Source organism: Monodelphis domestica, chromosome 1, assembly GCF_027887165.1.
Source record: "Monodelphis domestica isolate mMonDom1 chromosome 1, mMonDom1.pri, whole genome shotgun sequence".
Classification (NCBI taxonomy): Eukaryota; Metazoa; Chordata; class Mammalia; order Didelphimorphia; family Didelphidae; genus Monodelphis; species Monodelphis domestica.
The window spans coordinates 302,954,059-302,981,252 of record NC_077227.1 but is presented as its reverse complement, the minus strand read 5'-3'; the positions used below and the strand labels follow the sequence as shown (position 1 = coordinate 302,981,252).

Below are 27,194 nucleotides of genomic sequence, written 5' to 3'. Positions count from 1 at the left end.
AAGTGTGAATTTCAAAAGTTTCCATCTTGGTATAGCACCCAAAACTTGTGCACACCCACACTACACGGGCATGTGCTAGTCAATGACAAATCAGAAATAACTAACTGCCCACCTGGGCTGTCCTAAGCCAAGCTAGAGCCAACCATTGGCACTTGTGAAGCACAGGAAGTGAGGTAGGGAACAGCCTCGGGAATTCGCTCACTTCCTGTGGAGAGAGAGAGACGCCAGTTGGTGTTAGAAGCTTGGACAGGGAGGATGCCCGCAGACAGCTTTCCTTCAGATCAGTCACGTGAGTTAAGGACTGATTCTTTCCACCTTGGCTTTGGGCCTAAACTCCCTCTGCCTTGGTCAGAGGTTGAGTAGCCCCTTTCCCTTTTCTCTTCTCTCCTTCTCTCCCTCTCCTTTTCCCTACTCCCACTGTGATTAAACCTTCATAAACTCCATTCTGACTTGAGTGTTTCATTTTAGGATTTCATAAGTAAATTCCTTGGCGGCCATTGTTCAATATTACAACAATCTTAAAAAGGTGAAATTTTCGCCATTACAGAAGGTAGCCAGGTATTTATTTATAGGCAGAGCTAAGATGGTGTCTTAGTAGCAAAAAAACCTTCAAGCTGCTCAGGAATTTCTTCCAAACTGATCATTACAAATAGTCTCAAAAGGACATAGGTCAAAACACGACGAGTAAAGGGGTTCTTCCACTGGATGTAGTGTGAAAATAGGTAGTGAGAGGGGATTCCCATACTATAAGGGATCAAAACTGCACAAGGGACAACATCTCTTCCATTCAGCAGCAGCAGAGGCCACAAATGCTAAAGAAGATAGCTTCAGGGCAAAATGTGGTATAGCCAGCTATACTATAGACCCACCCTTGAAAATACAAGCCATGGGAGGTAGAGCTCATAACTGAAGCAGCAGGAGCAACTGCGGCCAGCAGCAGCAACAGCAGCAAAACCACCATCAGCAGCAACAACTATAGCAGCTGAGAAAGATAGCCTCAGTAGAAAACACTCTCAAGCTCACCACACAAAAACTACAACAGATCTGCCTGCCCTCAATCAGGTCTCCAACAGGACAGGGAAGATAATCCCAAGGTATAGCCTAGTGAGAAAGAAACCAAGATAGCAATGACCACCAACATGTATGAATTCCAATCTTTCCAGTTCACATGGAACATCGAGAGCTAATGGCACATAGGAGCTAATGATCTCATTAGACATCAAGAATTAATAAAGCATTAGACATCAAGAATTAATAAAGCAAAATAAAAAGAATGAAAAGTTATAACGGAATATGAAATATCACAATGGAAAAATAAAAACTAACCTGGAAAGATCCAGGAGAAACAATTTGAGAATTATTGGACTACCTGAAAGCCTGTAACAAAAAAAAAAAAAGCCTAGACATAATATTAAAAGAAATTATCCAAGAAAATTGCCCTGATATGCTTGAATAAGAAGACAAATTAGACATTGAATGAATCCACAGATCACATCCCTACATTAAATCCCCAATAGACAACTTTGAGGAATGTTATAGTAAGATTCAAGAGCTTGCAGCCCCAAAACAAATAAATAACTAAATAAATGAATGAATAAATAAATAAATAAATGCTGCAAGCAGCCAGAAAGAAACAATTCAGATATCAAGGAGCACCAGTCAGGATTACACAAGATCTGGCAGCTTCCAAAGTAAAGGACCTCAAGGCATAGAATATATTTAGGAAGACAAGAGACTTGGGCCTACAAACTGACTACATACTTTCAGGGGAAAGTATGGCCATTTAATAAAATAGAAGAGCTCTAAGCATTCCTGACAAAAAGACAAAAACTAAATTTCAAGAGATTCATTAAAAAGGAAACAAAGAGGGAAAAAAAAAACATTTTAAGGGACTCATTAAGGTCAAAATGATTATATTCCTATCTGGAAAAATAATATCTGTACAGTTTTTTTCCTTTTTTAAAATTAGGATATTTTTCCATGATTAGATGATTCATAATCAACCCTTGCCTCCCCGCTACCTGAGCTGACAAGTAATTCCACTGGGTTATTATACATGTATCATTGTTCAAAACTCATTTCCAGGTTATTCATATTTGCTGTAGAGTGATCTTGTAATATCAAAACTCTAATCATATCCCCACCCAATTAAAGTACCTGATCAAGTAGACTTTTTTCTTCTGCATTTCTACCCCCCAAAGTTTTTCTCATGAATTCCTCTGGATTATCCTCAGTCATTACATTGCTCCTACTACACAAGTCTGTAATATTTTATTCTGTCATAATATATCAGATCTCCTGGTTCTGTTTCTTTCACTCTGCATCAATTCCGGACGGTCTTTCCAGTTCACATGGAATTCCTCCAGTTCATTATTTCTTTCAATACAATAATATTACATCATCAACAAATACCGAAAATTATTCAGCCATTCCCCAAGCAAGGGACATCCCCTCACTTTCCAATTTTTTGCCACCACAAAGAGTACAGTAATATTTTCAAGCAAGTCTTTTTCCTTATTATCTCTTTAGGGTACAAACCCAGCAGAGATATGGCTGGGTCAAAGGTCAGACATTCCTTTAAAGCCCTTTGAGCATAATTCCAAATTGCCCTTTAAAATGGTTGGACCAATTCACTATTCCACCAGCAGTATATTAGTGACCGAATTTCAGCACATCCTCTCCAACATTTATCTCTTACCTTTGCTGCCATATTGAATAGTCTGCTAGGTGTATGGTGGTATCTCAGAGTTGTTTTAATTTGCATTTCTTTAATAAGAAGGGATTTCGAACACTTTTTCATGTTATTATTAGTAGTAGTAGTTTTAATTTCATCATGTCATAACAGGCCTGTCATGTCCCTTGACCATTTGTTGGATATCTGTAACTCTTAATAACTGTTTTCATTTTCATAAAAGATAGATGAAGTATACATAGGGAGAGATTGTAGTATTAAGCTGCTTAGGATAATAAGTAACAGTTCACATTTTTTTCATTAGTTTCCCTGATAGCCTTAATCTTTTGTTCTTCGAGATGAACTTAGCTATAATTTTTTTCTAATTCCAAAAAGAAAGTTTTTTGGGGATTTCCAGGTAAGCATGGAGGTAGTCTAGACACAGGATGCTTCCTCTCCTCACCACCCATTGATATAGACTACCTCAAAAGACCAAAAAAAACCCCAAATTCATGAGAATGAGGGGGCTCGATATTAGGAAGCAGCATTGAAGGTACATAAGATTTGGGGATTTCACCACTATAAGGGATGAAAAAGCTCCTTCCCAAAGGTGAGCTGACCCTACCTCCAGAAACAGAGTTAGAGTCAGCACACGCCAGAATCAGCAAGTGAGCAAGGGGCACCTCTAGGGCATTGGGAACTGACTAAGACCTACCCCTGAGAGCAGCTTCAAGTGAAACCCTGGTGGGCTGGAGAGCCCAGAACGTAGGCACTCCCAAGAAGGTAGCACAGAAAAGGGAAACGAACAGCAGAGGCTGAGGAGATTCGAAATCTTGCCTCATGCAAAATCTTTGCTCCTGTAAAAATAGAGACTTGAATCCAGGACTTCAATCCCCAGAAGTCCTTGCTCCACTTCCCCAGAATGCTTTGTAATATCACTGAATTATCACGTAGGCCAAGATCGAGATGGGGTACTTAACCTGATTGGAAAGGCTTCGGGTCTCTCTTTTCTTTCCTGTTTCCGCTTGCAAGCAGACGCGGCTCTTTTCATAATGTAATTGAGGATGTGTCTAGGCCTCTCTGGGCCTAGTCATGTGCTTTTTTATTCTATAATTTTCCTTAATCCTTAACCTTTAATAAACCTCTAAAAATTCAAATATGACCTCAGACACTTCCCAGCTGTGTGACCCTGGGGAAGTCACTTGACCCCCATTGCCTAGCCCTTACCACTCTTCTGCCTTGGAGCCAATACACAGTATTGACTCCAAGATGGAAGGTAAGGGTTTTAAAAAAAAAATAAACCTCTAAAAATATAATACTCCTTGCAGAGAGAAACTAATTTCTACCTGCCTTCAGTTTCCCTAAATTTTAATCTTTACACTTTGGCGAACACAAAGGGACAGCGAAATATCTCAATCTTCTGAATCTTTTCTCTACTTTAGTTCAGCTTTTCATAGCTACTGCCTAGAATTTCTTTTTTAAGCATGTTTCTCTGGCCAAGGTTTTTTACCCTCACAAAGCTGCTGCTCATTCCAGCCATTGGATAGCTCACCCCACCCGGCTCGGCCACTTCTCCATGCCTGCCTGCAGCCATCCCCTCAGACCGGTTTGCTGTTTGACCCAGACTGCAGTTCACTTGCCCACCCCAGCTGCCCGCTCCAGCTCCTGGCCCTGCTTGTCTGCTTTCCTGTCCTGTCCCTGCCCAACCTGGTGTTCTCTCTCACTCACCTGGTCCCTATTTAACCCAGATCTTGACCTCCTGGTGACCTGCCTGCCCAACAAACTCTAGCCTTAGAGCAGATCACTCATCACTCAAGACTCATTTCAACTAGCTGGTAAAAACGGGGGTATTGACCACATGGGTGGATGGTGGGGGAGAGACAAGAGGGAAAGAAGAAAGGTTTTTTCAAGCAGGAACTTAAAAGCATGGCTATTTTACAATGATATCTTTTAATTGCATTGATCTTTTTATTGACTTCACCTGCATGTCAGGGAAAATATTTAGCTCGGTATAACCTTTTAGCAAACTTTAGGGAGTCAGCTGGGTGTCTTAGTGCTGAGAGCCGTTCCCAGAGATGGGAGGTCTCTGGTTGAAATCTGGCCTGAGACACTTCATGGCCATGTGGCCCTGAGCAGATCACTTGGACCTCATTGCCTACCCCTTATCAATTTGCCTTCGGACAATAGATATTTAAATGGATGATAACCCAAGGAACTTTAAAGACTGGAGGTTACATATTGTAAGGCATTTCAGACTCCAATGGTTTATAAAAATCTCTGTATTTCTATTGCATTTTACTGTTTGTTTTGTTTAAGTTTTAACTTTGTGATTTTAAATTCATATCTTACTGCATTCAATGTTATTCTGTTACACTGAATCATTTAATGTACTGGATTAACTACAGTTAAATTCTGTTGCTTTTCCCCTATAACGATATTGAGATCATTGTAATTAAGCCCATTTATGAAAAAACAGCCTTTCTATTTTTGCCTTTGTAAATTGTCACATAGAGGATAGATGGACTTCAGAACTAGTTACAATTGCTATAACAACCTTTGGAAAATTTAATGTGCTAAATATCTCAATGATTTTAAGAGTATTTTAAACATGATTTTTGGATTTTTTTTTTAAACAATCTCTGGTCATTTTTGCCTGTTCCTACCACGAGGTGTAAGGCCCATTCTAGTAGCTGAAGTGAAATACATTTTATAACCCCTGAACTTCCCGCATTTCTAATTATGTGAATGGAAGTTGGGGCAGTTAATCTCAGGGCATTTGTACCCCTAAAAAGCCTCCAAAAAAGGAGCATCTCTCATTTATACTCTTCAGCTCACTACTTTACTTCCACCAGAATGATATATAGATTTCTTGATTATGTTCTTAACCCATGGGGAGTTTTACTTTGTTTAAAAATATGTTTATTATCAAGGGTGAAAGATTGCTATGTTTGTCTTGTGACAAATATCCATCAATTCATAGGTTTTTTAAAAATGCCATACAGCAACTTATATGAAATATGATAGTGTGTTTGTTTGCTATTTCAATTAATTGGGGTATTGAGAATTTTGGGGATATTGATATCTATATATTTGTACTACTGTTCTTTAAAAATGAAAAATGTTACCTTGTTCAATTCATTTGCTCATACTTACAGGGGATCATGGCCAGATATGAAGAGTAAATGGATCTCATTTTTGGTGAGAAAGCCTTGCATTCTATATTTTCTTAGTTGACACAGTGTGTCAATGATTATAAGTTACATTTTTGAATTCTTTAAACTCTTTTATTATATTTTTCTTGCATGTGCAATATACATTTTCAGGTTTTTTTTAATTTTTTCTCTTTTTTTATATTTGAAGCACATGTCACCAGCATTAAGATTTTCCTTAACTTTTTGACTTTTCAGTACTAAAAGTTTAAAATACATTTGTCAATGCATGCCCAAAAAGCTAGAGACTATAAAAATGCCTTTCATAGTGTGGTACCTTTCTGTAGTCCTGGCTACTGACTGGGTAAATGCATCATTGCTTAGATCATTTTAATTAAGCCCAGATTCAAGGACCTGTCATAGATTTATTTTTCCTTTACTTAGAATTTTCACACATAAGACTTTGATAGTCTATATATTTTCATCCAGAAATTTTTCCTTTTTATTTGGATTTTGCTGATGTCTTTTTAATTTCTCTTACCAATTGATTCATATACCTCATACCTCAGCCATGCATCCCTAACTGATACTGTATTTTTAATCACCCTCTTAACGGTGGAATGTAAAAAATATCACGATTTAAAATTGCAAAGTTTAAGTTCCTTTTGAGAAGAATTTTAGGTAAAGAAAGATGCTACTTCCCTGAATCCAGAAACTGAATTGTTGGAGAAGACACCATGAAAATGCCTCCAGATCACAAGCTGCACAAAAAAAGAAATCCAAATTGAACTTTGGGTGTAGTTGATTGAACATTTATTTGTATGTATACTTTCATGCCAAAGGGGACTGCCCCATAACTGGCTTTTTGTCAATATGTCCACAATTATTGGTTTTGTTCTTTTCTTTCTCTTATCCTCAAATTATTGTAATCTTTAAATTGATTATATTTTTATGATCCTTTGGGAAGTACTTCTTCCCAGAGGATCAAACGTGGGAATGTAAAAATGGAGACATGAATCCAGGACTTCAATCCCCAGAAGTCCTTGCTCCACTTCCCCAGAATGCTTTGTAATATCACTGAATTCTCACCTGGCCTGAGATCGAGATGGGGTATTTAACCTGATTGGAAGGGCTTCAGGGCCTCTCTCTATTCTTCCCTGTTTCTGCTTGCAAGCAGACACGGTGCTTTTCATAATGTAAGTGGGGTTGTGTCTAGGCCTCTCTGGGCCTAGACACGTGCTTTCTTATTCTGTAATTTTCTTTAATCCTTAACCTTTAACAAACCTCTAAAAATATAATACTCCTTGCAAACAGAAACTAATTTCTACCCTGCCTTCAGTTTCCCTACATTTTAATCTTTACACTCCTTAACTCCACACATAGAGAGACTGCTCATCTCACTGAGATTTATGACTAAAAAGGGGAGGAAAAACCTCCACAGTGATGGCAAATTGAACCCAGGAGCTGCAACGCCTCAGCACAAAAAAAAGAAAGAAAAAAAAGAAAAAAAAGGCATTGGCCCAGGAAAGTTTTTATGGAGGAAAAAACCCAGGCTACAGAGGAAATACAGGAGGAAATTCAAATAAACACAAACCTTCCCAAAAAAATGGAAACTGTCCACAAGCTCTTGAAGAATTTAAATTGGAGCTTATAAAAAAGATGGAAGCCTTCTGGCAAGAAAAGTGGGAAATAGTTCAAAGAAAATAGTCTGAAGGACAAGAATTCCCAATTAGAGAAACAGTTGAAAGACACGAAAAGCAGGATGGACCAAACTGAAAAGGAAAATCAAAAGATTATTGCTGAAAATCAGTCCTTGAAAACTAGAATTAGGAAACTGGAAGACAATGACCTTACAAAACAGCAAAAACTAATAAAGCAAAGTCAAAACACTGACAAAATTGAAGAAAACAAAATATCTCACTGAGAAGATAACAGATCAGGAAAACAGAGCACGAAAGGACAATTTGAGGATCACTGGTCTACATGAAAAGTCACAAATAAACAGAAATCTTGACATCATACTACAAGAAATCATCCAAGAAAAGTTCCCTGATGTTCTTGAACAAGGGTGTAAAATAGACATTGAAAGAGTTCATAGAACACCTTCTACAATAAGTCCTCAAAAGACAACTCCGAGGAATGTAATTGCTAAATTCCAGAGATTTCAAGTTAAGGAAAAAATTCTACAAGAAGCCAAAAAGAGACAACTCAGATACCAAGGAGCACCAATCAAGATCACACAATACTTGGCAGCTTCCACACTAAAGGACTGCAAGTCCTGGAACATGATATTCAGAAAGGCAAGAGAATTGGATTTTCAACAAAGAATCACCTATACATCAAAACTGACTATATACTTCCAGTGGAAAGTATGAAAATTCAACAAAAAAGAAGGTTTCCAAGTATTTGTAAATAAAAGACCAGAACTAAGTGGAAATTTTGATATCCAAATAGAAAGATCAAGAGAAATATGAAAGGGTAAATAAGAAAGAGAGGGAAAGGGGGAGTTTTTTTTTTTACTCAAACTCTCTTCTTTAAGGGCTACAATTAGATCAAATTATATATATACACACACATATATATATCTTCATATATTAATAATATATGGGGTAATGTTATTTGTAACTCAAAAATTGTATTTATTATAGAAAATAGAAGAATCATACACAGGAAGAGATTGGGGCATTAATATGCAAATAATGCAGATAATATGCAAAAAAAAGAAAAAGGGAGGGGGGGAATCAAAGATGGCACCAAGAGATACTTGAAGAAATGAAATAAATAGTATAATCTTTATCACAAAAAGATACACATGGGAAGGGGAGGGGAAGAATACTCACATAAGGAGAGTGCTAATAAGTAATACTTAAACCTTGCTCTCAGTGAAATCAATTCTGAGAGGGAATAGCATCTAGATCCATTGAAGTCTGGAATTCTATCTTATCCTACAGGTTAAGTGAGAAGGGAAAAGTAATATGGGTAGGGGGGAGGGAGTACAAAAAGGGAGGAAAAGAGAGGGGGTAGGGAACTTAACAGACCCTTAAAAAACAAGAAGGGAAGAAAAAGAGGGGCCAGAAAGGGAAGCATATAAAGGGAGGGGATCAGGAGGATAGAGTAAAAGTAAACCACTAGTATAAAAGGTTATAGCAAAAAAATAGGGGACAGAACTAGGAGAGGATATCAAAATACTAGGGAATACATATATAACAATCATAACCTTGAATGTGAATGGGATGGACTTACCCCCCCCCAAAAAAATAGGAGAGTGGATTAGAATCCAAAATCCTACCATATGCTGTCTATAAGAAATACAGCTCAGGCGGATAGATACTCACAAGGTTAGAATTAAAGGCTGGAGCAAAACCTACTGGGCCTCAACTGATAGAAAGAAGGCAGAATGTGCAATTATGATATCTGACAAAGCCAAAGTAAAAATAGATTCGATTGAAAGGGGTAGGGAAGGTAAATACTTCCTGATAACAGGGAGTATAGATGATGAAGAAATATCAGTAATCAACATGTATGCACCAAATGGTATAGCATCCAGATATCTAAAGGAGAAACTAGTGGAATTGAAGGAGGAAATAGATAGTAAAACTATACTAGTGGGAGACCTGAACCTTACCTGAATCTAAACTATCAAATTTAGATAAATCAAATAAAAAATAAATAAGAAAAAGGTAAAAGATGTGAATGAAATGTTAGAAAAAACAGAATTAATAAATATAGGGAGAAAAATAGGGGGGAAAAGGAATACACTTTCTTTTCAGCAGCACATGGTACATTCACAAAAATGGACCAAGTACTAGGTCATAAAAAATGGCAAACAAATGCAGAAAAGCAGAAATAATAAATACAAACTTTTCAGATAATGACTAAATAAAAATAAAGTTCAGTAAGGATACATGGAAAGCCAAATAAAAAATTAATTGGAAATTAAATAATATGATTCTCCAAAATTGGTTAGAGAACAAATCATAGAAACAATAATTTCATTTAAAAAATGACAATGATGAGACATCCTTTCCAATTCTAAGGAATGCAGCCAAAGCAGTACTCATGAGAAAATTTATATCTTTGAATTCATATATTAACAAATTAGGGAGGGCAGAAGTCAATGAATTGGACATGCAAATCAAAAAACATGAAAACTAACAAATTAAAATTCCCCAGAAGAAAACTAAATTAGAGATGCTAAAAATTAAGGGAGAAATTACTAAATTCGAAAGTGAAAGAACTATAAAACTAATAAATAAGACTAGAAGCTGGTATTTTGAAAAAAAAATTGACAAAGTACTGGTCAATCAAATAAAAAAGGAAAGAAGAAAACCAAATTAACAGTATCATAGATGAAATGGGAGACCTCACCTCCATTTAAGAAAAAATAAGGCAATCATTAAAAACTATTTTGCCCAATTACATGTCAATAAATATGTAAATCTAGGTGATATGATGAATATGTACAAAAATATAAATTGCCTAGACTAACAGAAGAAGAAATTGAATTCTTAAATAATCCCATATCAGAAAAAGAAATTGAACAAACCATCAATGAACTCCCTAAAAAAATACCCAGGGCCTGATGGATTCACAAGTGAATTGTATTAAACATTCAGAGAACAGCTAATCCCTATACTATACAAACTATTTGACATAATAAGCAAAGAGGGACTTCTACAAAATTCATTTTAATTTCTTTTATGACACAAATATGGTACTGATTCCAAAGACAGGCAGGTCAAAAATGGAGAAAGAAAACTATAGACCAATCTCCTTAATATAGATGCAAAAATCTTAAATACGATACTAGCAAAAAGACTCCAGCAACTCATCACGAGGATTATTCAGTATGATCAGGTGGGATTCATACCAGGAATACATGGATGGTTCAATATTAGGAAAACCATCCACATAATTGACCATATCAACAAGCAAACCAACAAAAATCACATGATTTTCTCAATAGACACAGAAAAAGTCTTTAACAAAATACAACACTCGTTCCTATTGAGAACACTAGAAAGTATAGGAATAGGAAGGGCTTTCCTAAAAATAATAAACCATATCTATCTAAAACCATCAGTCAACATCATCTATAATGGCAATAAACTAGATACATTCCCAATAAGATCAGGAATGAAACAAGGATGCCCTTTATCACCTCTACTATTTAACATTGTAATAGAAACATTAGCAGGAGCAATTAGAGAAGAAAAATAAATTGAAGGTATTAAAATTGGCAATGAGGAGACCAAGCTATCACTCTTTTCAGATGATATGATGGTCTACTTATAGAATCCTAGAGAATCAACAAAAAAGCTAGTGGAAATAATCAACAACTTTAGCAAAGTTGCAGGATACAAAATAAACCCACATAAGTCATCAACATTTCTATATATTTCAAACAAATCTCAGCAACAAGAAGTAGAAAGTGAAATTCCATTTAAAATCACCCTAGACAATATAAAATATTTAGGAATCTATCTGCCGAGACAAACACAGGAACTATACGAACACAACTACAAAGCACTTTCCACACAATTAAAACTAGATCTACACAATTGGAAAAACATTAACTGCTCATGGGTAGGACGAGCCAATATAATAAAAATGACCATCCTACACAAATTTATTTACTTATTTATTAGTGCCATACCCATTGAACTACCAAAAAAATTTTACTTAATTAGAAAAAAACATAACAAAGTTCATTTGGAAGAACAAAATATCAAGGATATCCATGGAAATAATGAAAAAAAAAATGCAACGGAAGGGGGGCTTGCAGTACCAGATCTCAAACTATACTATAAAGCGGTGGTCATCAAAACAATATGGTACTGGCTAAGAGGCAGAAAGGAGGATCAGTGGAATAGACTTGGGGTTAGTGACCTCAGCAAGACCATTTATGACAAGCCCAAATATCCCTGTTTGTTGAACAAAAATCCACTATTTGAAAAAACTGTTGGAAAAATCGGAAGAGTGTGGGAGAGATTAGGTTTAGATCAACACCTCACACCCTACACCAACATAAACTCAGAATGGGTGAATGACTTGAACATAAAGAAGGAAACTATGTGAACACAGAATGTCAGACCTTTGGGAAAGGAAAGATTTTAAAACCAAACAAGACTTAGAAAGAGTTACAAAATGTAAAATAAATAATTTTTATTACATCAAATTAAAAAGTTTTTTGTACAAAGTGAAGATTGGATTCAGATATTTACAGATTTTAACAATGAAGATACTGAGTCTAACAAAATCAGGGGGGATTGTGAAAGTTAAATTACTCCACCCTACTTAGACCATACTTTAGGGGAAGATAAAGTTGTAACCTACTGATTGAAAAATTAAGTTACTTAACTCTTACCTTATAGTGAAGCTAGAACTTTAAAGTTAAGTATTTTAGGATCTTAATACAAAAAGGCATTAAGTAACTATAAAGGTTAAATTAATCACAAAAAAAGTTAAGTAATTCAGAAAAGGTGAACTTAACAAAGAAGTGTTAAGTAACTAAATTTATAATCTAATTAAAGAAGATGAGAACTCTAAAAGAATGGGCATTTAGAGGAGGGGGCACAAGAGTGAAAGGTTTATATATTGGCTTATTTTCTCTCTCTGGTACCTCTTGTGGCGGAGAGTTGGCTGATAGCAGCATGCTGGGCCTTTCAGCATCATAGCTTGGCTACAAGCTATTGTACGATTTGGTCCTGAGTTTCTGGCTCAGTTTCCATTCTTTACTTTCCAACTTTATCTTCTTAGAAGCCTCTAATCTTCTTTAGAGACCTAGAGGTGGGAATTTTAAACTCCTCCTGGCACAGGCCATGCAGGAAAAATCCTGCATCCTCTTCCCTCCTTCTCCTTAAATCCCTTCCCTCTATATTAATTAAATTAACATAAATTTCAAGACTGACTTGGGTATTTTATTTAGGATTTCCCCTGGCAGCCAATTGAATCTAGATTTTAAGTCACAACCCTAAAATTATATTCAAAACAAACAAAACCAATGTAATCAAAATCAGAAGGGAAGCAACAAATTGGGAAACAATCTTCATAACAAAACCCTCTGACAAAGGTTTAATTACTCAAACTTATAATGAGCTAAACCAATTACACAAAAAAATCAAGCCATCCTCCAATTGATAAATGGGCAAGAGACATGAAGAGGCAATTTTCAGTTAAAGAAATCAAAACTATTAATAAGCACATGAAAAAGTGTTCTAAATCTCATACTCAGAGAAATACAAATAAAAACAACACTGATCACACCTAGCAGATTGGCTAACATGACAGCAACAGAAAGTTATGAATGCTGGAGGAGATGTGGCAAAGTCAGGACATTAATTCATTGTTGGTGAAGTTGTTAATTGATCCAACCATTCTGGAGGGCAATCAGGAACTATGCCCAAAGGGCAATAAAAGACTGTCTGCCCTTTGATCCAGCCATAGCACTGCTGGGTTAGTACCCCAAAAAGATATTAAGGAAAAATACATGTACAAGAATATTCATAGTTGTGCTCTTTGTGGTGGCAAAAAATTGGAAAATGAGGGGATGCCCTTCAATTGGGGAATGGCTGAACAAATTGTGGTATATGTTGGTGATGGAATACTATTGTGCTCAAAGGAATAATAAAGTGGAAGAATTCCATGGAAACTGAAACAACCTCCAGGAAGTGATGCAGAGTGAAAGGAACAGAACCAGGAGAACAATGTACAGAGAGACTGATACACTGTGGTACAATTGGATATAATGGACTTCTTTATTTGTGGCAATGCAGTGTTCCTGAACAACTTGGAGGGAACTATGAGAAAAAAATACTATCCATATTCAGAGGAAAAACTGTGGGAGTAGAAACACAGAAGAAAAACAAATGCTTGATTACATGGGTTTGAGGGGATATGGTTGGGGATGTAGTCTCTAAATGAACATCTTGATGCAAACACCAACAACATGGAAATAGATTCTGATCAAAGACACATGTAACACTCAGTGGAATTGCACGTAAGCTACAGGAATGGTAGGAGTAGGGGAGGGAGGGATAGAATACGATTCTTGTAACCAAGGAATAATGTTCTAAATTGACTAAATAAAAAAAAATTTTTAAGTTTTTTGGTAATTTGAAAAATATGGCACTGAATAAATTAGTTTAGGTAGGATTGTCATATTTATTATATTCTCTCATCGTACCCATGAACAATTAATGTTTTTCCAGTTGTTTAGATCTAGTGTTATTTCTGTGAAAAGGTTGTGTTCACTTAATTCCTGCCTTTGTCTTGGCAGATAGATTCTCAAATATTTGAGGTTATCTAGAGTGATTTGAAATGGAGTTTCTCTTTCTAACTCTTGCTACAGATTTTTATTAGAAATCAATAGAAATGGTGGTGATTCATGTGGATTTATTTAGTATCTTGCAACTTTGCTGAAATTATTATTTCCACTGGCTTTTTAGTTGATTTTCTATGATCCTTTAAGTATACTATCATATAATCTGAAAAGAGTGATAGTTTAGTTTCCTCATTGCCTACGTTAATCCTTTCAATTCCTTTTACTTCTCTAATTGCTATACCTAGCTTTTCTAGTACAATATTAAGTAATTGTGGGAAGGCTTCTATCGGTTTTAAATAAATACTGTTTATTTTTAGGAAAGGTCCAAGTATTCCTATACTTCCTGGTGTTTTTAATAGGACTGAGTGTTATATTTTGTCAGCTGCTTTTTTTGCATCTATTGAAATAATCATGTAATTTCTGTTAGTTTGGTTATTAATATGGTCAATTATCTAGATGATATTCTATGAAGATGGGCTTAACTCTCCCCTATTTTTAAATTTAATCAACCAAAGGTAAAGACAACCCTACTTAATGTCTAAGTTGGGGATGTCTGCAACCCACATGCTAAAGTGCATGACAACTCTGAAATGATTGACTGCTCCCAGGCAGTTCTAAGTAAAGTTATAGACTTCTCTTTGGTCCCCATAAAGTGGGGAAAGGAATAGGAAGTGATGCAAAGAAGGGTCTTCAAAAGTGGAAAAACTTCCTTTGATCACGCTTTTTCATCCTCCTTCTGGATGGTGGAGGAGCTAGAACTCTGGCATTAGAACTACTCTTCAGTCTACCATGTGGGCGAGTGAAAAGGCTGACTTCTGAGAGGGGAAGGTTAAGATCCTCCATTAGTATGGTTTTACTATTTATTTCCTCCTTTAGTTTCTCCTTTAGAATTCTGAAGGCTTTACTATTTGGTGGATATATATTTAGTATTGATATTTCATTATTATTTATACTGCCTCTCATCAAGATTTAATTAACTTTCCTTGTCTCTTTTAATGAGATCTATCTTTGCTTTAGCTTTGTCTGAGATCATAATTACTACTCCTACCTTCTTTGTCTCATTTGCAGCCCAATAAATTCTGCTCCATCCTCTTACCTTTACCCTGTGTATGTCTATCTACCTCAAGTGTGTTTCTGCTTGACAACATATGGTAAGATACTGGTTTTTAAAACATTCTGTTATCTGCTTCCCCTTTAATGGTGAGTTCATCCCATTCACATTCATAGTTATGATTACTGTGTATGTCCCTCCATTTTGACTTCCTCCTTAAAATTCTGCCTTTTCTCTTATCCCTCTTACCCTCCCTTCTAACTTTTTGCTTTTGGTCAGTCTCTTCCTTTTCTAACTAATGTTACACTTCCCTTCCTAGCACCTCCCCTCTTCCTGATTACCCTCTTACTACAGTACCTTCTAAATAATCCCCCCCATCTTGATTTGTTTCCCTCCCTACCAGGCGTTTATTACTCTTCTACTTCTCTATAGAGCACAATACATTTATCTGCTCCAATACATCTGATTGTGCCTCCCTCTGTGAGTCAATTTCAATATGTGTAAAATTTAAGTATTACCTGTCTCCAACCTTTTTCACCCTTCCATTGTTTTGCTCTTCTCCTATTCTCCCTCCATGCATTTCTTTATGAAATATAAATTTACCCCCATTTTATCTCTTTTCTCTTAGTATTATCTTCTTTTTTAACCCTAGTTTTTATATTTTTTTTGACATTTCATCTTATACATATTGGTCACTGGTATACTTCTTCTAGATATCCTGATGATAATAATTTTTAAGAGTTATCAATATCATATTTTCTTATAGAAATGCAAATCATTTGAACTCCTTAGGTCCCTTAAAAATTTTTTTTGTTGTTTTTCCCCCCTTTTTTAATTACCTTTGGGTGATTCTCTTGAGTTCTGTGTTTGGGCATCAAATGTTCTGTTTCAGTCAGGTCTTTTCATTATGAATGTTTGGAAGGCTTCTATTTTATTAATTGACCATACTTTCCTCTAAAAGAATATTGTCAGTTTTCCTGGGTAGTTGATTCTTGGTTGTAGATCTAGTTACATTGCTTCCCGGAATATGATATTCCATGCCTTCCAGTCCTTCAGAGCGAATGCAGCCAGATCCGATGTTATCTTAACTGTAGTTCCACGATATTTGATTGGTTTCTTCTTAGCAGCTTGTAGTATTTTTTCCTTGGTCTGATAGTTCTTGAACTTGGATATATAACATTCCTGGGCATTGTTAATTGGTGATTAAATGAAGGAGGTGATCTGTGGATTCTTTAAATCTTCACTTTTCCCTCGTTCAAGAATGTTGGGGCAGTTTTCTTAGAATTTCCTGTAGAATGATGTCCAGGCTTTTTCTCTTGTCATGATTTTCCAGTAGTCCAATAATTCTTACATTGCCTCTTCAGGATGTATTTTCCAGATCGATAGTTTTATCAGTGAGATATTTCATATTTTACTCAATTTCTTCATTCTTTTGATTTTGTTTTATAAACTCTTGCTGCCTCGTGAAGTCATTTGCTTCTAGTTGTTGGATTCTAATTTTTAAAGATTGGATTTCATACCTGGAATTTTGGTCATCCTTCTCCTTCTGGTCTTTTTTTCATTATAGGTCATCATTCACTTTCTTTACCTTGTTTTCAAGTTAGTCAATTCTGGCTTTCAAGACACTATTTTCTTCTTTTAGTTCATGTGCCTCTGTTTCCAGATGACTTATTTTGCTTTTTAAGTTGCTTTCCCAAGTATCTTCAGCTTCTCATAATTGTTTTTTGAATTTTGTTTTGAGTTCTTCCAAATCCTATGTCCAATTCACTGGAGTTCCTACATTATGATTGGTGTTCCTTGGTCCCCCTCTGTTCCATTTTCTTTTTGTTCATTACTTGGATAGAAGCTGTCAATTGTAATTTCTTTTTCTATTTCTGTTGTTTGCTCATATTTTTTTCCTTCTTTTCCCCCCCTGCCATTGACTGTAATCTTGCTCTTTGCTGAATCTGTGGGGTTGGGCTATTATGCTCTGAAGGGGCTTCTTCTCTGCTCTGCTAACTGACTAGATTAGCCTGATGGAGTGTTAATGAGCCCTGAAGTCAGATCTTCCTCAACAGGCAGCAGAAGCTTAAGTTATAGCTGAAGGGGGAGTTACCTTTCATCCTCCTCTCTTCCTTTTTGCCAGCTGCCTCCCTGCCAGCAGCCCAGTCAGAGCCTTGAGTTTGCCATGTCTCAGTTGCAGCCTTTGCCCTGGGATCTTAGTTGGCTGGATTCTTGAGGTGGTTCTCAGTGCAGTAGGTGGGGGAGGGATGTTGGAGATTAAGCTTCCCTGTCCTCTGGAGGCTTTTTATCTGCAATACTGATAGACAAGATTAAGCCAGGCAGAGCTGATCTGTGGATAAAAGGGTTGATCAAAGGAATAGACTAGGGGTAAATGACATTAGCAAGCTAGTGTTTCGATAAACCCAAAGATCCCAGCTTTTGGGACAAGAACTCACTATTTGACAAAAACTGCTGTGAGAATTGGAAAACAGCATGGTAAAAATTAGGTTGAAATCAACATCTTATACCCTATACCAAGATAAATTCAAAATGGCTAAATGACTTAAATATAAAAAGTGAAATCATAAATAAATTAGGTAAACATAGAACAGTATATATGTAAGATCTGTGGGAAAGGAAGGAATTTAAGACCAAGCAAGAGACAGAGAACATTGTAAAATGTAAAATGAATGATTGATTATATAAAATTAAAAAGGATTTGAACAAACAAAACCAATGCAACCAAAATTATAAGGAAAGGAACAAGCTGAGAGAACATTTTTATACCTAAACTGTCTGGAACAGATTTAATTTTCCAAATATGTAAGGAACTAGGTCAAATTAAAAAAAAAAATCAAGCCATTCCCCAATTGACAAATGGTCAAGGAACATGAATAGGCAGTTTTCACATGAAGAAATAAAAACTACCAATAAAGCATATGAAAAAGTGTTCTAAATTTGTCCTGATTGGAGAAACACAAATTAAAACAGCTCTGAGGCACCACTTTGCACCTATCAGACTGGTCAATATGGCAGCAAAGGAAAGTGATAAATGTTGGAGGGGATGTAGCAAAATTGGGACACTAATACACTACTGATGGAGTTGTGAATCAGTCCAACCATTCTGCAGGGCAATTTGGAATTATGCACAAAGAGCTTTACAAGAATGCTTATCCTTTGATCCAGTCATCCCACTGCTAGATATTGGTACAAAAATATTTATAGCAGTGCTCTTTATGGTGGCGGAAAAAAAAATGAAAATAAGGAGGGGGTATCCATTGACTAGGGAATGGCTTAAAAAATTGTGGTATCTGATGGTGATTGATTAATATTATGCTAAACAGAATAATGAACTGGAGGAATTCCATGTGAACTGGAAAGACCTCCAGGAATTGATGCAGAGTGAAAAGAGCAGAACCAGGAGAACATTGTACACAGAGACTGATATATTAGGGTATAATCAAATGCAAAAGACTTTTCTACTAGCAACAATGCAATGATCCAGGAGAATCCAGAGGAACTTATAAGAAAGTTTAAGCTTAAAAATTAATATACAATAACTCTAAATATTATATTTAATAAGATTTATTAAGTAATAAAATAGAACCACATGACTAAGTTTTTCTACCTGCTCAAAAGCCATAGGAAGAACACCACAGGAAGGAAAGAGGGCTAAACAGGGAACTCCACCCAATTTATACTCTGTCTACGCCAGCACGTAACAACAGGAAGTGAATGGGCTCCTGGGTTCAAAAAAGTTCAAAAGCACAAGATTTCTAATTACACAAAAGAATGCTAACAACATCCAGAGAAAAAACTGTGGGAACAGAAACACAGAAGAAAAACATATGATTGATCACATACTTTGATGGGTATATGATTAGGATTCTGATGTTAAAAGATCAATCTATTACAAATATGAATAATATATATATATAGGTTTTGAATAATGATACATGTATAACCCAGTAGAATTGCTTGTCAGCTCCAGGAGGGGGAAGGGAAGAAGGGTGGGAAAAAAATCATGTATCATGGATCCATGGAAAAATATTCTAAATTTAAAAAAAAAAGGAAAAAACAATGACAAAATATTAAAAAAAGAAAAAACTTCCTATAACCAAGAGTTGGGGGTCCATCCTTTGTCAACATGTTATCTACATATGTTCTCAATTCTCACTTTACTCTAAAAGTTTTATTCAATCTCTCTTTGCATTCATGACCCAGAACTCTTGAGGACATTTGTACCAAATATTCTTAGTTCTTAATATGCCATCTAAGTAAACAAACTTTCTAAAAGTTAATTTCTAAAAGTCTGGCTATCTTGCATTAATGAAAAATATATCAGGAGTAGTTTATTAGTAACGACTAGAAAGTTCAGCCTTTCTTGGTTATGCCTTGAACTATAAGAGCTGTAACTGCCTTCAAGGGATCTACCCTGCCAATGTAAGTAGATGGCATATGTATATGTTTGTTATCTCTCCCCATTAAAAATAGAAACTTGAGAATAAGTCTTCTTGTACAGTACCTGGTAATAGATACTTAATTCTTGTTAACTGACTTACCTTGACAACTACACCCATTCATATAACTCTCAAATCATTATCCCTCAAGTCTTATCTCTCTTACTATTAGACCTATATCCCTACCTGGCTATTCCACCATCACTTCAAACTGAAATCTAAACCACATTTTCTCACTCATTTAGAGGAAAGTCTTTATGGTTCGAGGACTTATGAAAAGTGATACTATTTTTCACCCAGACTTCCAAGTTTGAAAAATAATATATTTCTCTTTCTCTTTCCCATACTTCTCATATTGACTTGTTTAGGTAGCACAATGGATAAAGTGCCACACTTGGAACCAGGAAGATTCATTTTCCTGAGTTTAGATCTGGTCTTGGACACTGGAACCACAGTAAAATCATCTTAAAAAAAAAGTAAACCTCTAGAATGAGCAGAAGGAAATAGCAAATCACTCTTGTATCTTTGTCAAGAAAACTTCAAATGGGGCTACAAAAAAGAATAATATAACTGAGATGACTGAACAACAATATTCTTCCCTTTGCCTACTAAATAAACTATAAACATAGGATCATAGTCTCTAGAGTACAAAGCTATCTTGAGTCATCTACTTCCACTCAGCTTTAAAAGCCTAACTTAGACACCAATTCATAAAGTAAATCCTTCCCAAAAATGACTGTTTCATCAATGTCAGATGGGATTGTGCAAAAACAAGTACACAAATGCACACCTGTTGGTAAAACTATTAATTAGCAAAAATCATTTTGGAAAACAAATTAGAATTATACAAATAAAGCAACTAAAATGTTCATCTCCTTTAAATCAGTAATTATATATATATATATAATATTTATAACAGGTTTTTTGTATTAATAAAGAACTGAAAACAAAGAAGAAGATGCTCATACATTGGAGAATTGTATGGATAAATTGGTAGGTGAATGACTTGAGGTAGGGAGATAACCATAAGGGGTGAATTTTAGATTTACTCCACCCTGCTCATTAGTCTTTAGAATTTTAGCAACCAAGAATGTACACACCCCGACTTAAGGATTTAGTGTGGGGGAGGAAGGTCTATGACCCGCGAGTGCTAGCAAGTGACAAATCAGAAACAACTGACTGACACCCCTGGGCTGTCCAAAGCCTAGTTTAAGCCATCATTGGTACATGTGACTTTATTTTTCATCACATCATGTTAGAGGAACCTTGGCGGTGAAACTTGACTTGGAGGAGCTCGAGGGTGAGATCTCAGACTGCTTCCCTGAGAGGATCACGTACACATGGTGAGTGTTAAGGCTTCCCCTTTCCTTGGCTCTTTTCTGGAGGCAACAACCACTGGGACAGTCCCTTGGCTGAGGCCTCTGAACTCCCTCTGGCTCAGACCAGGCTGGAGCAGATCTTCTTCCCTTTTCCCTCTCTCCCTCATTCTTAAGTTCTTCCTTCTATTGTAAATAAACCACCATAAAATTCATTCTGACTTGAGTATTTCATTGGGATTTAGAATCCCTGGCAACCACTAAAAAATATATTCAGTCTCAACCCTAAATTTTACCCTTAACAAAAACGACTTCAGTGGTCCAGGCATAAAGTGAGAAGGGCTTACATCAGAGTGGCAGCTATAAAAGGAGAACAAATACAAGAAATATTGTGAAAAAATAAATGACAAGACTTAGAATATGGACATGTAGGTAGGATGTAAATAAGAAGTCAAGATTAACACTGAGATTATAAGACTGATGGTGTTGCCTTTGACAATATTAAATAAATATCACCTGGAGTGTTTAAGTGCAGGGGTAGGCAAAGGGAGAAGGAGCCTAAAAACAAAGATAATCAGTTCTGATTTTTTCACATCCAGTTTATAATGTCTATAAGACATTAAATTTGAGTCTAATAGGCAACTGCTGATGTGAAACTAGAGCCCAGGAGAGAAGTTAAGGCTAGATATATAGATCTGGGAATCATTCACATAAAAATGATAATTGAACCCAGAGGGCCTGAAGAATCATTAAATGAAACAATAAAAGAAAGAAAACATAGTAAAGGACAGAGATTTAGTGAGCATACACATTTGGATGACATGATAAAGAAGGAAGAAGCTGGAAAATAGTGAGGTATAAGAGTCTTAGGAGGAGAAATGAGAGAAAGCAGGGTCATGAAAAACCAGAAGAAACACTATACAGGAGATGATCAACAATGATCAAATGTTACAGGGGTCAAGCAGGATGAGAATTTCATAATATGGCAAGTAGAGGAATATATAGTGTGTGATAATAGGTGTATTAACCTGTATCATATTATCTGTTTTCTTGGGGAAGAAGAAAAGGAAAGAGAACATGGATTGCAAAATGTCATAAAATTAATGTTAAAAATTTTATTTGGTAGTTAAGATGGTAGCTTAAAAGCAGCAAAAACTTAAAAGCAGCAAAAAAAAAAGCAGCAAAAGCAGAAATAAGCACTTCAAAATAGACAAAAATCCAAACTCAAAAACAAGACAGAGCAACAGGTCTCTCCTACTCGGTTCAATCTGAAAGATATGCAGATAAAATTGAATTCTCCAGTATAAGGGAAAGATACATGCCCAAAGAAAAAAACTGGAGATCATTCTACAGAAAATTATCAAAGAAAACTGCCTTGATATTATTGAACAAGAAAGCAAAATATAGATTGAACGAATGCATAGATAACATCCTGCATTAAATCCCCAAATGACAACACCCAGGAATGTTATAGCGAAACTCAAGATCTTCAAGACCAAAGAGAAGATACCATAAACTGCTAGAAAGAAACAATTCAGGTATCATGGAACCATATTCAGGATTACAAAGGACCTGCTTGATCACATAAAACCCAGTGAAATTGCTCATTGCAGGAGAAAGTATGATCATTTAATAAAATAGATTTCCAAAAATTCCTGAAGAAAAATCCAGATTTAAACAGAAAACTTAATACCCAAATACAGAACTCAAGAGAATCACAAAAAGGTAATTAAGAAAGAAAAAAAAAATTCATGGGACACAATAAGGTCAAATGATTTGTATTCCTATATGAAAAGATGATAGCATTCTTAGAAATTGTTACCATCATCAGAATAGCTAGAAGAAGTATACTTAGAGGGTATGGTGATAAATTATCTAGGATTATACTTCAAAAAATATATAAAAAACTACAGGTAAAAAAGAGGATACTACTAAGAGAAAAGGGAAAAGAGGTAAAATATATTTCATAAAGAAGCTCATGAGAGGTAGAGGGAGACCAATACAATGGAAGGGGGAAAAATTTTAGCAACAGGAAATACCTAAATTTTATACTCATTGGAATTGGCTCATGGAAGAACAGACAGATCCTTTGGGGCAAAGAATTAAATCATGCCCTATAGAAAAGTAGAAGGATAATAATGGGGTGCTGGGGAGGGGAGCAACACAAGGGAGGGAGAAGTTGGGGGTCATTGGTATTATAGTAAGAGGGGAGTATTAAGGAGGGGATGAGGAGAGTAACATTAGGGAGGGGAAAGGGGGAAAACTGACTAAAAGTGAAAAGTTGGAGGGGAGGGTAAGAGGGATAAGAGACAAGGTAGGATTAAAGGAAAAAGTCAAAATGGAGGGGAATACACAGACAATAATCATAACTGTGAATATGAATGGGAGGAACTAACCCATAAAAAGGAAGTGGATAGCAAATTGGATTAATAACTGGAATTCTACCAAATGTTGTATACAAGAAACACACCTGAAGAAGGTAGACATACATAGGGTAAAGGTAAGAGGGTAGAGAAGAACTTACAACTACAACTGAGACAAAGAAGGCAGGAGAAGCAATTATGATTTCAGACAAATCTAAAGGAAAAATAGATTTGATTAAAAGAGATAAGGAAGGTAATTACATCTTAATGAAAGGCAGTATAAATGATGAAGAAATATCAGTACTCAACATATATGGACCAAATGGAATAGAATCCAGATTCTTAAAGGAGAAACTAAAGGAGCTTACGGAGGAAATAGTAAAATTTTATTAGTGAGGGACATTAGCCTTCCCCTATCAGAGCTAGATAAATCAAACCAAAAAATAAATAAGAAAGAAATAAAGGAAATGAATGAACTTAGAAAAATTAGAACTAATAAATATCAGGAGAAAAAAGGAATATACCTTCATTTCAGCAGCACATGGTACATACAAAAAGATAGTCCATATGCTAGGGTATAAATACATTACAAAAAATGTAGGAAAGCAGAAATAATTAAAGCAATTTTTTCAGATCATAATGTAGTAAAAATTATAAATAACAAGGGCTTATGGAAAGGCAAATTTAAAATTAATTGGAAAATAATCTAATACTTCAAAACTAGTGGGTCAAAGAAAGAATTACTGATTTCACTGAAGAGAATGACAACGAGGAAACAAAACAACACGCAGGGCAAAATGTATATCCCTGAGTGCATATATCAACAAATCAGGGAGGGAAGAGAGCAATGAATTGGTCATGTTACTTAGAAAACCATAAAGAAAACAAATGAAAAATCTCCAGTTAAAAACTAAATTGGAAAGCATAAAAAATCAAAGGAGAAATGAATAAAATTGAAAGTAAGAACTATTGAACTAATAAAAAAAAAAACTAGGAGCTTGTATTTTGAAAAAACAAAATAAAGTATTGGTTAATCTAATTAAAAAAAGAAAGAAGAAAATCAATTTAACAGTATCAAAGGTGAAAAGGGTGATCTCACCTCTAATGAAGAGGAAATGTAGGACAATTATTAAGAGCTATTTTGCCCAATTATATGGCAATAAATATGACAATTTAGGTGAGATGGGTAAATATCTTCAAAAATATAAATTGCCTAGTTTAACCAAGGAGGAAATAGAATACTTAAATCATCCTGCCTCAGAAAAAGAAAATGAACAAGACATCAAGGACCTCCCTAAAAAATAAATCCCCAGGGCAGAAGGATTCACAAGTGAATTCAATGAAACATTTAAAGAACAACTAATCCCAATATCCTACAAACTATTTGACATATTGAGCAAAGGAGTTTTACCAAATTCTTTATATGACATAAATATGGTACTGATCCCAAAGCCATGCAGACCAAAACCAGAGAAGGAAAACTACTGGCCAAACTCCTTAGTGAACATAGATGCAAAAATCTTAAATAAAATACTAGCAAAAAGACTACAGCAAGTTATCAAAAGGACTATTCATTATGACTACGGGGAGGGGGTTATGCCAGGAATACAAGGATGGTTTAATATTAGGAAAACCATCCACATAGTTGACCATATCAATAACCAAAACAACAGAAATCACATGATTATCTCAAAAGATGAAGAAAAGGCCTTTGACAAAATATAATACTCATTCCTATTGAAAACACTAGAAAGTACAGGAATAGAAGGGCCTTTCCTAAAATTAATAAACAGTATATATTTAAAACCATCAGCAAACATCATCTGCAAGGGGTACAAGTTAGAAGCCTTCCCAATAAGATCCAGGAGTGAAGCGAGGATGCCCATTATCACCTCTATTATTTAATAATGTAATAGAAACGCTAGCAGTAGCACTTGGAGAAGAAAAAGAAATTGAAAGGATTAAAGCAGACAATGAAGGGACTAAACTATCACTCTCTGTAGATGATATGATAGTCTACTTAAAGAATCCTAGAAAATCGACTAAAAAGCTAGTGGAAATAATCAACAACTATAGGAAAATTGCAGGATACAAAATAAATCCACATGAATCATTAGCATTCTAACACAACTAAGCAGCAAGAATTAGAAAGAGAAACTATTTAAAATCACTTTAGACAATATAAAATATTTAAGAATATACCTGCCAAGAAAAATACAGGAATTATATGAACACCACTACAAAACACTTTTCACACAAATAAAACTAGATCTAAATGGTTGGAAAAACATTAACTGCTCCTGTGCAGGACAAACTAATATAATAAAAATGACTTTCCTACCCAAATTAATTTACTTATTCAGTGCCATACCTATCAAACTACCAAGAAACTTTCTTATAGAATTGGAAAAAAATATCACGTTTACCTGGAAGAACAAAAGATCAAGAATACCAACAATGAAAAAAGTGTAAAGGATGGGGGGATAGCAGTACCAGATCTTAAACTGTACTATAAAGCAGTGGTCATCAAAACAATATGGTACTTACTGGCTAAGGGACAGAAGGGTAGATCAATGGAATAGATTAGGGATAAATCACCCCAGCAAACTAGTGTTCAATAAACCCAAAGACTCCAGCTTTTGGGACAAGAATTCACTATTTCACAAAAACAGTGTTCTCATATCGAGAACACTGCAGAACTTGAAAGGATGAAACATAGGTCCACAATCCAACACAAATACCTGAAATTTGTAGGACCATGGATTAGCTTCTGGTTTCTACTCTGTAAAATAAATATAATAAAACTCTCAGCCCCTAATGCAGAACATTATTGAAAGAAAAGGCTTTTGTAATTATTAAATAAATATAAAAAAGCAAATTATTGTAATTTTTATAATTCAGTCATTTTTATCCACTAGGTAAAGTTTTGCCTTAAATTGGCATGAAAGCACTTACATAGAAAATCAAGTGGCTTTTTATTAAAAGTATTACCTGCATTTTGACTGCAATTACAACAGAGATGAGTTCCTTTTCCAATTCCTTGAAAACAACCAGCTTTTTTAAGGTCAAACTGCATAACCTGAAAATGAGAACAAATAAACTGTACTTAGTAGTGATTTACTATCGATATATCAGGCAACTTGCTTATACAGAAAAATATAAGGTTTACCAAGAGAAAGCTAAATGAAGAAGACTCACACAAGGAAACTAACTAGCTAGAATAAAATTTTCACCAAGATACAGAAACTATAAATTCTATTTTTTAATCCATAAAAAAGTTATTAAGCACCTTACCTTTTCATGTGATATGCATAAAAAGATAATCAACTGTTCATTAATTATTTAATGTCTACCTTCTGAAAACTGAGCATTGTAATATCATACGCTATGGGACAAAAAAAAGGAGAGGATAAAAAAGAATAAATAGTTCCAGATGGTTTACTTACAAGATGCACACATATAAAAAAAAAAAAGTTTAGAAATACAGAGCAATAATATTGATAGTTTATACTTGTAAAATATGAAGACTTTCATCCATATCTAATCAGACTGCTCAACATTCCTCTTTTCTGACCATAACACCTCATCCTTTCATCTTTCCCTAAACCTCAACACTACTATTTGTCAGCCTCATCATAATCTCCAAACCCTCTCCTCTTCAGTACTTTTTTTCAGGCCATTAACTTATCTCTGACTTTCCCTTCCTTCCCAATTTCTGCTGAAGAGTTAATCAATTTAAATCTATAATGCTATATAATGCTATAATGTAAGCCCCTTATCTCTCCTTTTCCTGTTACTACTTATCTCTTGCCAAACCTCAGTCTTGAATTACTCTCTCTATCGATATCATCTGATCTTACTGCTGAAGTCCTACGGCTA

At 35.3% G+C, this 27,194-nt stretch overlaps 1 protein-coding gene across 13 annotated transcripts in view; it reads right to left on the bottom strand.

The window, feature by feature from the left end:
* Nucleotides 1–27,194, bottom strand: part of PACS2 (phosphofurin acidic cluster sorting protein 2) — a 414,540-nt gene that overhangs the window by 301,682 nt on the left and 85,664 nt on the right. For 12 of the 13 annotated variants that reach the window (XM_007473322.3, XM_007473321.3, XM_056821215.1 and 9 more), the window contains one exon: nucleotides 26,307–26,394. In XM_007473322.3, the coding sequence (XP_007473384.1) occupies nucleotides 26,307–26,394 (88 nt within the window). Of the gene's footprint in view, nucleotides 1–16,033; nucleotides 17,741–26,306; nucleotides 26,395–27,194 lie in introns of those variants that run through there. The other variant, XM_056821249.1, reaches the window with a different exon arrangement.